We start from the raw sequence: 14,450 nt of genomic DNA on the forward strand, positions 1-14,450 counted from the left end.
GCAACTCATATAGACACACATATACGTACACACACATAGATGCAAAAACACACACATTGTAACTAATTCAGTATATTCCATTGTAACACATACTCGCATGTCAAAATGGGTGCTTGCCCCCCACCAACACACACCTACAACCACACACCGCCCCATGCTTCCACCCTACGAAATGAACTCCCCGACGCCATGCCGGGTAAAATCCCCATAAGGCGGCATGGAACGGACAACAGATCGGGAGGGGTGGGAGGCCGTGGGGGGGGGGGGGGGGGCTTAACTGTGCAGCCACGGGACTGCCAACTGTTCTTCTAACAGCCTCTTAACAGGTGTAGGCTCCAGAACCATGTAATCCTATCAATTTACCAACTAAAAAAGGGAAGAAATGCAGCGAACTTCTGTGCTGCTTCGTCCCTTTTGCTATCCTTCTCTTTTCTTTGCGTTTGACACAGACAAAAAAAAGAGCAGCTGGCCTTCAGCTTTGACACGCACGGGAGAGGAGGAATCATCGCTGACCTTAATGTCAGCGTGTAGCAAAAGCAGGAGGTGGAAGCTGAAGAGGAGGGCGAGTGCGAACAGTGTTTAGATGTTGGTGTTTGCAGTCAATTACGGATGAGGACAGGGGCTACTGGCTCTGTAACTCAGCAGAACAAATATTTCCTCACTCCAGGGAGAGAAGTGGGGAGGAGGGGGGCTTTTCCGTTCCTTCCATTTTCATCTAGAAGCAAAGACATGAGGTCGTGCGTATGCGACAAAGAATTCCTAGAGTAAGGGGGAAAAATGTAACATCGGGGTCGGTCCCAAAGGGCGCTATGGAGATAAGAGGGTCACCAATAAAACGTCTTTGCCAAACTTGGCATCCGTCGTCTCCATTTCATCGACGTTACGACTCGTCCGTCACATTCCGCCGCAGCCAAGGGCCGCCCGGTTTGCACCTCAAGACCCCGCCGCCACATTTAAAAGGATTAGTCACCACATTTTGCGCCGGCTTAATCTCTCTTTCAGCCCGACTAATAAGTGCGCCTCGATAAGCGGAGCATGCAAATTCATTCATGGCCGGTGGAGACCGCGCTTTCAGACAAACACGCCAAAGTCTGCCACTCGGCTAATTACCTCTTCATTTCCCATTTTGCCCTCTTATATGGCATATCAATGACTTGAGATTATTTCGCTCCCCTTTCTCCCTGTGAAATTTGAATTTGTGATGAAAGATTAGGAGATGGATACAAGCTTCTTTTTTAACCCTTTTTTTATTACAGGCAAGCAAGCTTTTTTTGGGTGTGCTATTTTAGTCGTAAGAGTAACATTAAATCTTAATAAGAACAAAACAACTAACAGTAAATAAATAAATAAATAAATAAATGCATACATAAATAAACTAATAAATAAATAAATAAATAAATAAATAAATAAATAAATAAATAAATAAATAAATAAATGTTTGAAAGATTTGAGGCAATATTTTTTTTACATATTTCTTTAAATATTAGAGGCAAGCCCCTTTTTTTGGTAGATTATTAGTCAAAATGAGAATCGATTTTGCTGGATAAAATGCACAATAATATCAAATCTTCTTAATAAGAACAAAACAACAATAAAAAAATCACCCACAAATAAATAATAAATAAATGCACAGATAAATAAATAAATTACTAATTAACTAACTAACTAACTAAATATTTTTTTCTTGTTTTAAATATTATATATTTTTTTATATGTATTTTTAATATTAGAGGCACGTTTTTTTTTGGGTGGAATTTTAGTCAGGATGAGAATCGATTGTAAAATGCACGCACAATAACATTAGGTTGCAAATTTTGGGACTATTAAAGGCTTTCTGATTCTAATTGTAATTCTGATTATATCTTTGGAATAAGATCAAACCGACAAAAAAAGACATTTCTTTAAAGAGAGAAAAAAATATATATATTTTTTGTTTTAAATATTAGACCCAAGAAGAGCAAAGTTGCAATGTGTTCATTGCTCCTTTATATTTCTCTGCAGGTTATTAATGAGGCCATTAAGACATATTGGTGACGCTGAGCTTTGAGGTTTTAATTAGCTGCCGATCACTGCATGAGTGCACAGACGTGAAGAAAGGGGATGTTGATGCCACTTGCCTGACTCGCGGCCCATATCAAGTAGCTGCCAACACTTGGACGACTGCATTGAGAAGGTGGACAGGCCCCGTTTAATCTGGACTTTATTCCACCGTTCAATGTCACTTATTTCATTGTAAAAACATTAAAAAAAGGACACTTGATGATTGGGCACAGGCTCAATTGGGATTCTGCTGTCCCGCTCTCTCCATCGACTCTGCGCACACACACACACACACACACACACACACACACACACACACACACACACACACACACACACACACACACACACACACACACACACACACACACACACACACACACACACACACACACACACACACACACACACACACACACACACACACACGCAGTTCCCTCCCCTTGTCTCCCAACCATGTTCCTGCTCCTCTCCCTCTGCATAAACCACCCCCCCACACACACACACAAGCAAAACATCAATCAAGGGGTGCGAGCGGACCATAAAACTCCACAAACATAAAAGCTGCATTTAACTACTGTGTTTTGCAATAATCTTTGCCCAGTGTCTCTTTTATTTAACCGTACATTCGGTAGACATTTAAAGGAGTCTAAAATGAACAAACAAAAAATCTGAAAAAAAAAATATATTGTAATATTTAATTATATTCAGAATTAATTCATGAATATGTATACACAAACACATTTTGTAGTTGCCCGTGTGAGGAGAAATAATCGATCAATCGTTTTTGAGAGTATTATTGCCCCATACAATTAAATTCATCTGTCATTTTTTTTTTGAGGGGGGGGGGGGGGGGTCCAGAAATGATTTTCTTTCTTACAGTTGAAGGAGCCTCACTTCACAGAACTTCACCCAGGCTCGTCAAAAATTTGGACCCCACACCCCTGTAAAAATTGTCATGGAAATGGTTCAAGACAACGACTCACATCTACTCACACATACACATCTAAATGGCTACCCATGAAATTTATTTCGAAACTCTGTTCAACTGCTGTACACAACATTCTTATTTGCATAACCCAGCCCCCCAATAAAAAATGTGCCTCGTTTAATTAAAAAAATGTAAATTTACTGTCATCTGAGGAGCAATGGAAAGAGAAGCGCAACAGCAAATTTTATTACCAGGACATCAAAATGATTCAGGTTAGGGCTAAATTGTGATCGAAGGTTATTGAGGCCCTTCAGACCACGACTTGTTTTCCTCCCTCGTTTCATTCCACTTTTGTGGAAGGCCATAAAAAGATGGAGAGTGCCACAAAGGGTTAATGAGACAACTGTGAGGGTGAGAGCAATCAACATTATGACTCAGAAGTGGGAATGGGGGGTGGTGGGTCGGGGTGTCATCTTCCCAAATGGCGAAAAGTTTAAATTTCGGGTGTGTCGCGATAAGAGTCTCACTTGTTATTCTTGACTAAAAGTGCACAGCGCTCACCGACAGTGACCACACATGACAGACAAGCCCGCAAGCCTAACTCGCATGACTTTGTGGTCCCGTTCTCCTTTGTGGACATCGCCTACTTCAACGTAACCTCTTTAATTTCGGCATTGGAACAAGTTCAAGTGCCAAGAAGACTGTGAGCGAGGAGAAAAGAACAACAAAAAAGAAACTGCAAACGGATGGACTTTGTAAATATCACAGAGACATATTAAAAATAACAGCCTGAAGCAAAAGCTGACGACAGTGAATTACCGTTTAGGGGGGGAAGAAAGAAAAAATATGTAGGGCATGTATCTCTGTATCTCAATAGAATTGTAAAACAAAGCCTATATATATATATATATATATATATATTCAAATTGCTGCTGTGGACAGCAAATTTACCCATTGCGGGACTATTAAACACACACACACACACACACACACACAGTAAGTTCACATCAAGAGAAACACTCGTAGAAAGTTAGCACACACACACTACCACACTCACACACACTCACACACACACACACACACACACACACACACACACACACACACACACACACACACACACACACACACACACACACACACACACACACACACACACACACACACACACACACACACACACACACACACACACTCACACCCAAAATGGAAAGAACTACATGTTTCTGTGCTGTAGTAATTATTAAAATAAAAGTGAGTCCTTCCCCGATGAAAACAAAATAAAATACAATGACACCGAGTTGCCTGAAATCTGATTGGAGCAGGACAAGCTCATATGATGTAGCAAAAAGCAAAATTTCAGCCAGAATGGCATTGACTGGAAAGCAAGTGTCAAACGATGTTTTAATTTGATCTTGCCACGGAGGTGTTTATCGTCAGGCGAGGACAAATGCTACACTGCTGAGAAATACCTGAAAAGGTGGTCAAAGTGACCGGCCTGCACCATTTACATGTGCGACAACAAAACAGTTTGTTTGCTTTGTCCCCTTGGCAACAAATCCTCAGGCCATTCATTCTATCCTAATGGCATTGTCAGTGCCTCTGTGGAGAAAACCAACACCTGTATTTGAACAGTAAAAAAAATATGCTTGGCTGGCTTACAAATAGATGGGAATTTATTTTACAAAACAATAAAAGAAAGTGTTGGGCAAGAGAAAAAAGAAAGGAAACGGCTGGCGTGAACTTTCTCCACATGCCCGCTCGCTCGGTGGTGTCAACACGGAGTGGAACGGTAGGCAATCCGATTTGATATAGCAGTCACCTTTGGGCACTCTGAAAAGTGCTATAAATAAGGGTGTTGCAACACTTACGTATACTGTATACAGTGTGGCGTCCTCGTTGGCACATAGCTTAATCATGAACAACTTCCCCTTCTTTGAGTGTGTGTGTAGGTGTGTGTCAGGGAGCGAGATAAAGGCACACCTTAACTGTCCGCATTAAAAAAAAAGGAAAAAAAGAAAAGAAACATACCTGACTGGCAAAGTGGGGAAAAGAGCAGAAGTACTCACCATATTCAGGGAAGTCGAAGTTAAATCCTCTCAGACATGTAACTTTCATAATACTACTGAACTCTGGTGGAAAGTCATTCAAATGTTGCTCGGTGGAAGAGTCGGATCAAGCAGAAAAGTGATGACAACAACAACAAAAACAAAAAACAAAAAGGGGGCTTCCTTCAATCATGCGCTAAACTCCTTGACATGTAATCTGTCAATAGTTTGTTGCTGCTATCATGCCGGCTACCACAAGCGGATTTGATTGGCAGCTTCGGCACTGGCCCCTCCTTCACGCGGCTTGGGGGAGGAAGGTGAAAGAATATAGAGCCTCCCCCTCCTCTCTCTCTCTCTCTCTCTCTCTCTCTCTCTCTCTCTCTCTCTCTCTCTCTCTCTCTCTCTCTCTCTCTCTCTCTCTCTCTCTCTCTCTCTCTCTCTCTCTCTCTCTCTCTCTCTCTCTGGTGCGTCTGCCTATCTTGCCCTCTGCTTTGCTCCATGCACAGACACACATGCACACACACAGACCAAGCTGCTGGTGATGTCGTCTCAATAGGCTGATAGGAAATTATGGCAGAGGAGCCCCCTGCGCTCTTTTTTTAACTCCCTCCCTCAGTGGGCTGGCCTTTTCCATCTTTGAGCTCTTCTACCCTTTCAACTCTCTCGGGGAGGAGCCTGTACTGCCTCCATTCAAATTAGGGGACCCCTCCATCCCTCAATCCAACTTTTTGGTAAAACGATGTATTTGATGCAGATGCAGGGTACAAAGTGGGAATATAAAGTGACACATGACTTTGCTAAAATATAAAATGGATAGGAAGCAAAAACAATGTCTTATTGTGACATCTTTACTTTGTTATCTTCACTAATCATTGTGATAATTATTATGATTTTCATATCATTTGATTATATTTATCTTTACACGTGTGAGTTTGTGGCTTTGAATGCGTGGTCAGGCTTTCATGTATGGCAGTTTGCACGTTCACCTTCTTCATGTTTTTAAAGCTAAAATAACTTTTATTCATTTCTCAATAGAGAACTGTGAATTTTATGTATTTATGTATTAATGTATTAATGCATTGCTTGGAACAACAACAAAAAAAGGAGACCAGTGACACATCTATGGCAGCGAATGGGTGGAGGGGGTCAATACTATCTATCTATCTATCTATCTATCTATCTATCTATCTATCTATCTATCTATCTATCTATCTATCTATCTATCTATCTATCTATCTATCTATCTATCTATCTATCTATCTATCTATCTATCTATCTATCCATCCATCCATCCATCCATCCATCCATCCATCCATCCATCCAAAGTGTAATTGGGAGTATATATCATTCTCTTTGTGTGCTTGCGATTGACTGGCAATCAGTTCCGGGCTACCCAAAGACAGATGGAGTAAGCTCCAGAGTGCCCTTGACCATGAGAGAAACAAAGCAGTTCATGTGTAGTGATTGCCATTCAAAGTCCATTCAAAAAAAATTGTCGATCACAAATAACACGATCAATTTAAGCATTACTGGTGTGTACTCTGGCTTATACTGTAACTACTTTCAGAAGTACAGTACATAAAAAGATGCCTGTATTGTACAGTAGGTCAGATGTGTTGTGATGTGATGTCAAATGTCAAAAAAACATGGTTACGGCCGTTTAGCTGAAAGCAAATACATTTCATCTCTCACGCAAATAGAGTTCCCACGTCATATAAGACTCACTCTTCTCTCCGTGCTTACGACTGATAAGATATCAGTTTTGGTTGTAATTTCAGGTGAAACGATAAAGGACAGCCGTTACCAGGTGACAATGAATAGTTTATAAGTCAAACCTCAGATTTGCCTGGCAGTCTTTTTTTTGTTTTCACAGTTACATGCAGAGTGTCTCCAGACCATTTGGACCTACTGTCGACATGACTTCTGGTAAAAATAATTCTAAGTTTCGAAAGGGGGCACAACAGTTGATGGTGGTGCAGCAGTGGATGGTGCAGCAGTGGCTTTACTAGAGAGAGAAAAAGAGGAAATGAACAAGTTTATGGCTGTGAACCAAAATGCAATGATACACTGTGTTGGCTTAAGCTGCGCGCGGTCAGCAAAAGGGAGAAAAAAAGGTATGTACATAAAATAGGTTTTAGCTCATTTCTAAAATTTGATGACTCGTCTGAGATCATTAAGGGAAGAAAAGTCTCTCCTTGAGGAAAAATTCTTCATTACTGTGATAAATTCGATCGGCTTTGAAATGCAGTTCTTTGAAATGTGGACTTTATAACATATATCGAAAGAAGATAATGGTCTAATCTTGGACTCATTTATAAATACTTGTGACATTTGATGCTTTGGAAATACTGTACTAAAAAGAGAGCAGTCTACCATGGCACAAAAATGCTGAAGTGCGCGCAAACGACAAACAAGTGCAATGACAACATTTTGTTTATGTTCACACAAAAATTATGCTGGATGCCATTTCAAATCTGCCAAAAAAATATGAGGCCTACAATGTGGTAGTAAACGGTAAGGTGTAAAACCAGGTGCAAATGTGACCAGGCTATGTTTGCCATCTGGTAGTGAAGGGTGAAATTACAGTTTAAAGCTATGCACTGGACCTGTATGATTCATGGGGCATATTTTTATTTAGTCATTTTTAATTAACCCCCCCAAAACCAACCCACGCCCCTTTGCTATGAGGATCTCTCTCTCTCTCTCTCTCTCTCTCTCTCTCTCTCTCTCTCTCTCTCTCTCTCTCTCTCTAGTCACATGAAACGGTCCTTCCATGCCTTCAGGTGTCAAAGTCAAGGCCCGGGGACCAAATTTGGCCCGCTATATCATTTTATTTGGCCGGTGACAGCAAATCAAATTTGCGAAATTCCATGATGCTTGCTAAAGTCCGAACCAAAATTGTACGTTGTCCCACGAAAACCAAAATAACAGTCATTATTTTTGACTTCATATTTGTAAAGTAGTTATTAATTAATTTGTCGTGCTTTCTGCATGCACCGAATTTTCCAGTGTATCAGGTGCACCCAAAAGCCTTGATTTTCTTCAAAAGATGACTCTGCACCTATCCTGGTGTGCCTAATGTATGAAGTAATATTGAGCAGCGACAGGTCTTGCAACTACTGTCAGCAGCCACCAACTCCATTTCTCCCCAGGGAAGAAGTCATGTGTAACCCCAGCCTCTATTGACGCACCTTATAATGTGGTGTGCCTTAAATTTGGAAAATTCTATATATTTATATATTTTATTTGAAAAACTTTATTCATTCATTGAAGCTGCGCCTTATAGTCCGGTGCACCAGAAAATACAGTCATATGTGGAAGAGATGAAACGGTTTCCCCAAAACGGTACCCGAGAGGAAACCATAACTACAATGTGCCACGCAGCAAAAAAAATGAGTTTGACACCCTTGTTCCAGACCAAACATTTGTTGAGTTTACCTAATTTTTGCTGTTCGAATGTCATCTGTCTCTCCATCGTTTGACTTGTGGCCCTTTAACTGCTTTTAGGACATGTGCAAATATGGGTTGTTTCTGGTCTCCAATCAATATCAACACGGAATGTGGGTTCAAAGCAGATGATTGTAATAACTGAACATTACCCCCCCAAAAAATCGATGTACTTTACGCACTAACCAGGAAATGAAGATTTGTTGAGTCATTTTGTCCAAGTTACAATGTCATATTCCAGTCAGGATTTTGACAACCAAAACAATAGTCTGCACCGAACCAGCTTTTAATGCTTATGTTACAGTGGTGGATATAAATGCATCCTTGCATTTTCTTCAGCGATATCCAGAATGTTCCATTAAGACTTGTGATCCATCTAAGTGGAAATCTCAGTAATGGGTAACAATGTGGACAAAGTCCTTGCCATTAAACATTTATAATGTCCGGCACTCGTGTTTGGTGCAATACGTTTCAAGAATATGCCCACTTGCAGTCCATATTTTAAAAAGTCCAATTGCATATCTACAATTGTCTTGGACTGGACGCAGAGGGACACTTTCTATTCAAATGACAACCTTGTCGGCAGGGTGGGTGAACGCAGAACAAGCTTCGGGTTTTGGTGGCGCCATCTTTGGTTTTGTCAAAGGAGCTGTGGGGGCTTTTCGTTTGAAGTTGTCCCAGTATATTGTATGCTTCGTGCAGGAGAATGTTGAGGGTAAAGTGAAGCGTGTGTGCGCGTGACATGGCGGGGGTGCATTAGTCAAAGGGCCGGCAGGACCAGACATTTGGCTGCCCCTCTCGGTGCTCTCCGGGAGGGGCTGGTCTGGTGCAGGGACCACTCACAGGCCTTCGTTGCTGGGACAAAGGCGACGGTCCGGTTGAAAGATGTGAATTCAGTGGCTTTTGTGCCCAAAGCCCACAGACATGCCGAGTGAGAAATCTGACCTTTGTCGGGAGTCAAATTGTGTTTCTCGAACCCCTCTTTCCGTCTACTGGCAGCTTGGGCCAAAGAGTGAGATGTAGGGAGGAGGGGAGGGGGTGTAAGAGGGGTCTTAGGTCTAAGCTCAGTCCCGACAGGTGGACGGATGTTCAAGTTAGTTGGTTGGTTGACTGCATTTGACTTTACCAACACAACAAATTAAGTCATTCACTGCAAATTTATTCGGAAATTGAAAAGCATGATGTGGAGCGCCATTAACGAATTTGTTTGGGTTTTATTTTTTCTTGCGAAGGGTGCATTTCAAGCTTTGGTCAGACCTTTGGCTATGTTTTACCCTCCCGCGAAGGGGCAGCATTTACCTTTTGTACTGCTGCCCCCATTTCCATTTCAGATAACTCTACAGCCAAATAAAATCAACAGTAACTTTTTTTTCCTGATGAAAGAAGACAGTCAAAGGTTTCTTACGCTGCATTGAATGTTTATGTAGTCCTAAAACTCAATCTTTTGTGGTTCCTGCAAATTGAGTGAAAATGACAAAAACCTTGGAACTGTAGTGGACACATTTTGCACATCGTCTGGCAGTGAATGAGTTAAAAACTTTCTGTTTCCAGCAGCCAATTGATTGACAAGTTTATTCCTGATATTCACCGACAGGTGCCGTCAAATTGGAAAGGAAATGGAACATGTAAACTTAATTCTGAAGCGTGGGGTTGTGGGGAGATTCAACGAGAGTTCAGCCTTGTGTTATTCAAGGTTGCCTCTGATGTGGGATATTATTCCTTCTCACGTCTGTTTAGAAGGCATTATATATTTATTTCCGTGCAGGAGGGGGGGCTGAGATGAATATTAAACTTAAAGCCAGCTCAGTGGTGATGATGATGATGATTGTGATGATGACGAGGATGATGATGTCGGCGATGCAACGGCTCCTCTCGATGATTGTCATTTGCATCGCCGCCGACAATGATTCTTCACATCTCTTGATTTTTTGTATATATATAATTGCCGTGTATACATCGAGCGGCGCACAATATGAAAATCACAGCAGAATCTCATTACGCTTACACACTTGGAAGCAATTAACACGGGGAGATTGTCTGGTGCATAAGTCATATCTTAACATGCTGCAACGGCTTGCTTTTATTTGCCCGCCGTTTATACGAGTACATGAATGATGACATTGTATGTTACTTGGCAGCAGTGTGCTGAGAGCAGAGATTTTGGTCGATAGAATAAGGTCTATGTTTTAGAGTCATATATTTTTCTTGACGCAGCTTTCATCCCCCGGCCGTAATCATCATATCTCCCTCCATTGCTCTCCCGGATGCAGACATCCATAATGCAATCTTCCTAATTTTGATCCCTCGCAATCTGGTTTTTAAAAGGGAGGTGGTGGGGTTGGGGGAGGGGATGGAGGGCATATTTCTGAAGGCTTGCTCGGTAATCATTTTAGACAGATAGCCTTTCCCATCGCAGATGAGCAAATATTTGTAAACCGGCTATCTAATGGAAAATTATAGTGAAATTAGAGTGAAATTCATGACAGTGAAATCCGATTATGTGTAATTCTATTATGCCATCTTAGCCCACACAGCATATTTTTTTGTTGTTTTTTTTCCATAAATACCTATGCCAGGGGTCTCACTAATCAAATAAAAATGAAATTCATCTCCCCATTAAATTCAATTAGCTGCAATTTCTAAAGCCTAACAAAGATTTTAATTACTGAATTATAAAAATTCTCCCTGGCCAAATTGGGTAGAGAAATAGCGCATCCCCTGCATGTGGAAAAACAATCCCATGAAAGGAAATTGTTGATCAAAAAAGATATCCAGGGGAAAATAACATTAGGGAGAGCACTGGGGCCCTTATTCAGCGAGTCTGGGTGGGGAGTGACGTGTGCCAAGCGCTAGGCTCTTGGGCCGCAGGAAATGAACTTAGACGAGATTCTCTCTGTCTCTAAATGTCTGCCCTCAGAGTTATTATGCTGTAATTGACTAATTGATACCTTAATTTCATTTATGGGGCTCCTGTGTTCATAAAGCAAACTCTGGATGGGGGCAGTGGTCGTCCAGGACACCAGGTAAGGCCCCGGGCCTTCAGTGACGTCCTTCTCGGATGACGATGATTAGCTTGGTTGCTTTTGTTTTTTTGGGTGGAAAATCTCATGGATGATCAATATCGAAATCAGAAACCTAAAAGGACTGATCGGAACACTCCTACCCAATATCCCAAGTGTTTTGAATGTGAGATGAACCGGATTATACGGTGCAACTTCAATGAATGACCTATTTTAAAAACGTTTCCATATATAAGTGCACCAAATTATAAAACGCACCTTCAACAAATGACCTTTTTAAACTTTTACACTGGATTACAAAGTACATGGTCAACTTTTAGAATTGAAGGCTTTTAGATGCGCCTTATAGTGCGGAGAATACGATACTACAATGTCATTTTTGTCAAGTCATTTTTTGCCGCGAGTCACATTATAGTTACGATTTCCTCTCGGGGAGAGGGGCGGGGGTATGAATTTGAGGAATCCATTAAAATGTTTAATCCCTTCCACATATTACATATGGAGTGCACAACTAATTAATGAATAACTAGTTTTCAAATTTGAAGTCAGAAATAATGACTGTTATAGTGGTTTACATGGGACAAGTTGAAACTTTGGTTCAGACTTTAGCGAGCACCATGGCACTTGGCATTCTTAATTTGCTTTCGCGGGCTGAATAAAATGATGCGGTGGGCCAGATTTCGCCCCTGGGCCTTGACTTTGACTCCTGTGATGTAACACGAATGTGTTCATGTTAGATGCATGGAGATGCTTTATGATCGTCTCCTTTCAATTGCTGTGGAACCAGTTTGTGGCATCGATTGGGGGTAGACATTTTTTTTTTGAGGGTGTCAGTTTTTTTATTTGTTTAGATTGTCCTTTTGCAGTTTTTCCTGCAATTCAAGCCAATACGGATTTCAAGGCATGCCGCTACTAATAGGACAGCTTTGGGGTCTCAGGTCAGCAACCACGACTAATTCACCCCCCCCCCAACCCCCCCATCTCTTCCTTGCTCCTCACCAGCAGCCTTCTCAAATAACAATCTGGTACTCTCTGCAGAGTATAAAGCCTCATCTGAAAAGGCACCTGCTGCTTTTATTCACTTTCGCTCCCTTTGGCAACTAACTGTGTCTGTTTAAAGACACATGGAGGAGAAAGCCTAACTGGAAGATGCTGAATTATTTAGACGTGATGTCTAATTGGTTCAAGACAGACATTTTGTTTCTGGAAGGTACGGGCTATGCGCGCACGTGTGTGAGAGAGAGTGAATGAGTCCGTAAGTGCATCAGTACGTGTGGACAGGGAGACACTTGGCGAGGAGGTCTGTCTGCTGCGTAATGCAGACATAAGTGTCTGGGTAAATATGACCAAACTGAAAATGTAATCTTCTTTTCCCACACCCAAGCTGGTTGGGTATTAAGGATAATCTTTTTTGTGTGTGTCATATGGTGAGAAGGTATAGATGGAGCTAATTTTTTAAGAGACAAATCTGATATTTGTCAACTGGTTGAAAAAAAACCTGGGGATTTTCTCCTAATCCTCCCTCGGATGTGAAGGAGCGTTAACAGCAAAATGCAGATGGTGTTCTGCGTACGGAGACTACCCGCCGGCCAGCGCGGCGCATACGGAGAGGCGCACCCTCGCCTCGCCAGGGCTCAGCACTACCTGCAGATAGCGAACTCCCCTCACGTTTAATTAACGAGCCACTTGTGAAAAGAGAGTTGAGTTGATTTCAAAGCGCACACTTGGCAAATTGCATTTCGCTCTTTTTTTGCTTTTCTTTTTGTTCCCTTTTCCCCGACATCGCGTCCTTACTTCTAAGGCAATACGCATCAAATATTTATCTGTGACGACATTACAATCAGGAAAAGAAAACAAATTATAAATAAAAAGGAGGCATGAATCTTTCAGGATCCTAATTCTAACATTCCCTCGGAGTGTTTGTGGCTTTACTTTGTCATATCAAGCAGTTTTGCTTTCCGTTCCAAATGTTGGGCATGGCTTGTTTCTTCTCAACACTGCCTTTTTCAAAGGTTCACAAAAAAACATTGACAAATCTGAGGTCTGCACCTTCCTACTCGACCCTCCGTAACCTGCCCACCACCTTTTCCAGCTACTCCCCTCAGGCAGGCACTACCGATTTTAGTGTACCTTGCGCATCCTGATACTAGTGCAGCCGGTTCAGACAAATTCCTTGTGTGTTCAACATACTCGACCAATAAAGATGATTTTGATTCTGATTTGACAATGGGCGACTTGACAGCTGCACTGATACTGATATTTTTTGGGAGAATCTTGGCACAGTTCATTTTCACACCAGAATGCAACATGTGAGAGCACTTTGGAACACATTCCCAAAGTACTTTGTGGCTCTGTATTACATTTGACATCATATTGACGGTGGTCTTGTTGCCTTGAAACCATAGTGAGCAGATTGTGTCATGTACAATATAATATGCCTTACGTCATATGGCACTTTCACAACAGTTGCAGATGTGACAAAGTGCCTTGCAAAATGTTTGACATAAAATAAGAGAACAACAAAAAGCAAGACAAAACGATGACGTGTGAGCGGGAATGCCAACTAGAAAGCCACTCGGTGGCTCAATATCGAAACAGTCCCGGCCACGACATCATATGTATGACTATGCCGTCTTTGCAACTAAGATTGAGGGAAAAAAAATACAAAAATACATCAAAATAAATAAATATATAATCCATCCATCTTCGACTGATTATCAGGGATCACTGTGACAACAAGACGATGGTATTAACGACCACAAACAGTACATATCACCCACCCCTACCTACAACCATATTTGATTTGGGCAGCGCTTGATTAAACAACAAAGTCAGCAAAGTACCTCTTTACGCAGATCAGAATCACTGATAATGATCAAAATTATTCCAATGCATTTCCACAATGGGTAATCCACCAGTATGTAGATGCTCTTTAATCAAAATTATTATTGCTATGCATGACAT

At 41.5% G+C, this 14,450-nt stretch overlaps 1 protein-coding gene across 3 annotated transcripts in view; it reads right to left on the reverse strand.

The window, feature by feature from the left end:
• The window catches only part of casz1 (castor zinc finger 1), a 185,258-nt gene that overhangs the window by 84,865 nt on the left and 85,943 nt on the right, over positions 1–14,450 (reverse strand). Inside the window, exon 1 of one of the 3 annotated variants that reach the window (XM_089010422.1) lies at positions 5,041–5,544. The exons of the other annotated variants lie outside the window; for them this stretch is intronic. Coding sequence (XP_088866548.1) covers positions 5,041–5,089 — 49 coding nt within the window. The 5' untranslated portion in view covers positions 5,090–5,544. Of the gene's footprint in view, positions 1–5,040; positions 5,545–14,450 lie in introns of those variants that run through there. 3 annotated transcript variants of the gene reach the window in all.

This window comes from Hippocampus bargibanti, linkage group LG01 (assembly GCF_051943395.1).
Source record: "Hippocampus bargibanti isolate YZ-2025 linkage group LG01, ASM5194339v1, whole genome shotgun sequence".
Classification (NCBI taxonomy): Eukaryota; Metazoa; Chordata; class Actinopteri; order Syngnathiformes; family Syngnathidae; genus Hippocampus; species Hippocampus bargibanti.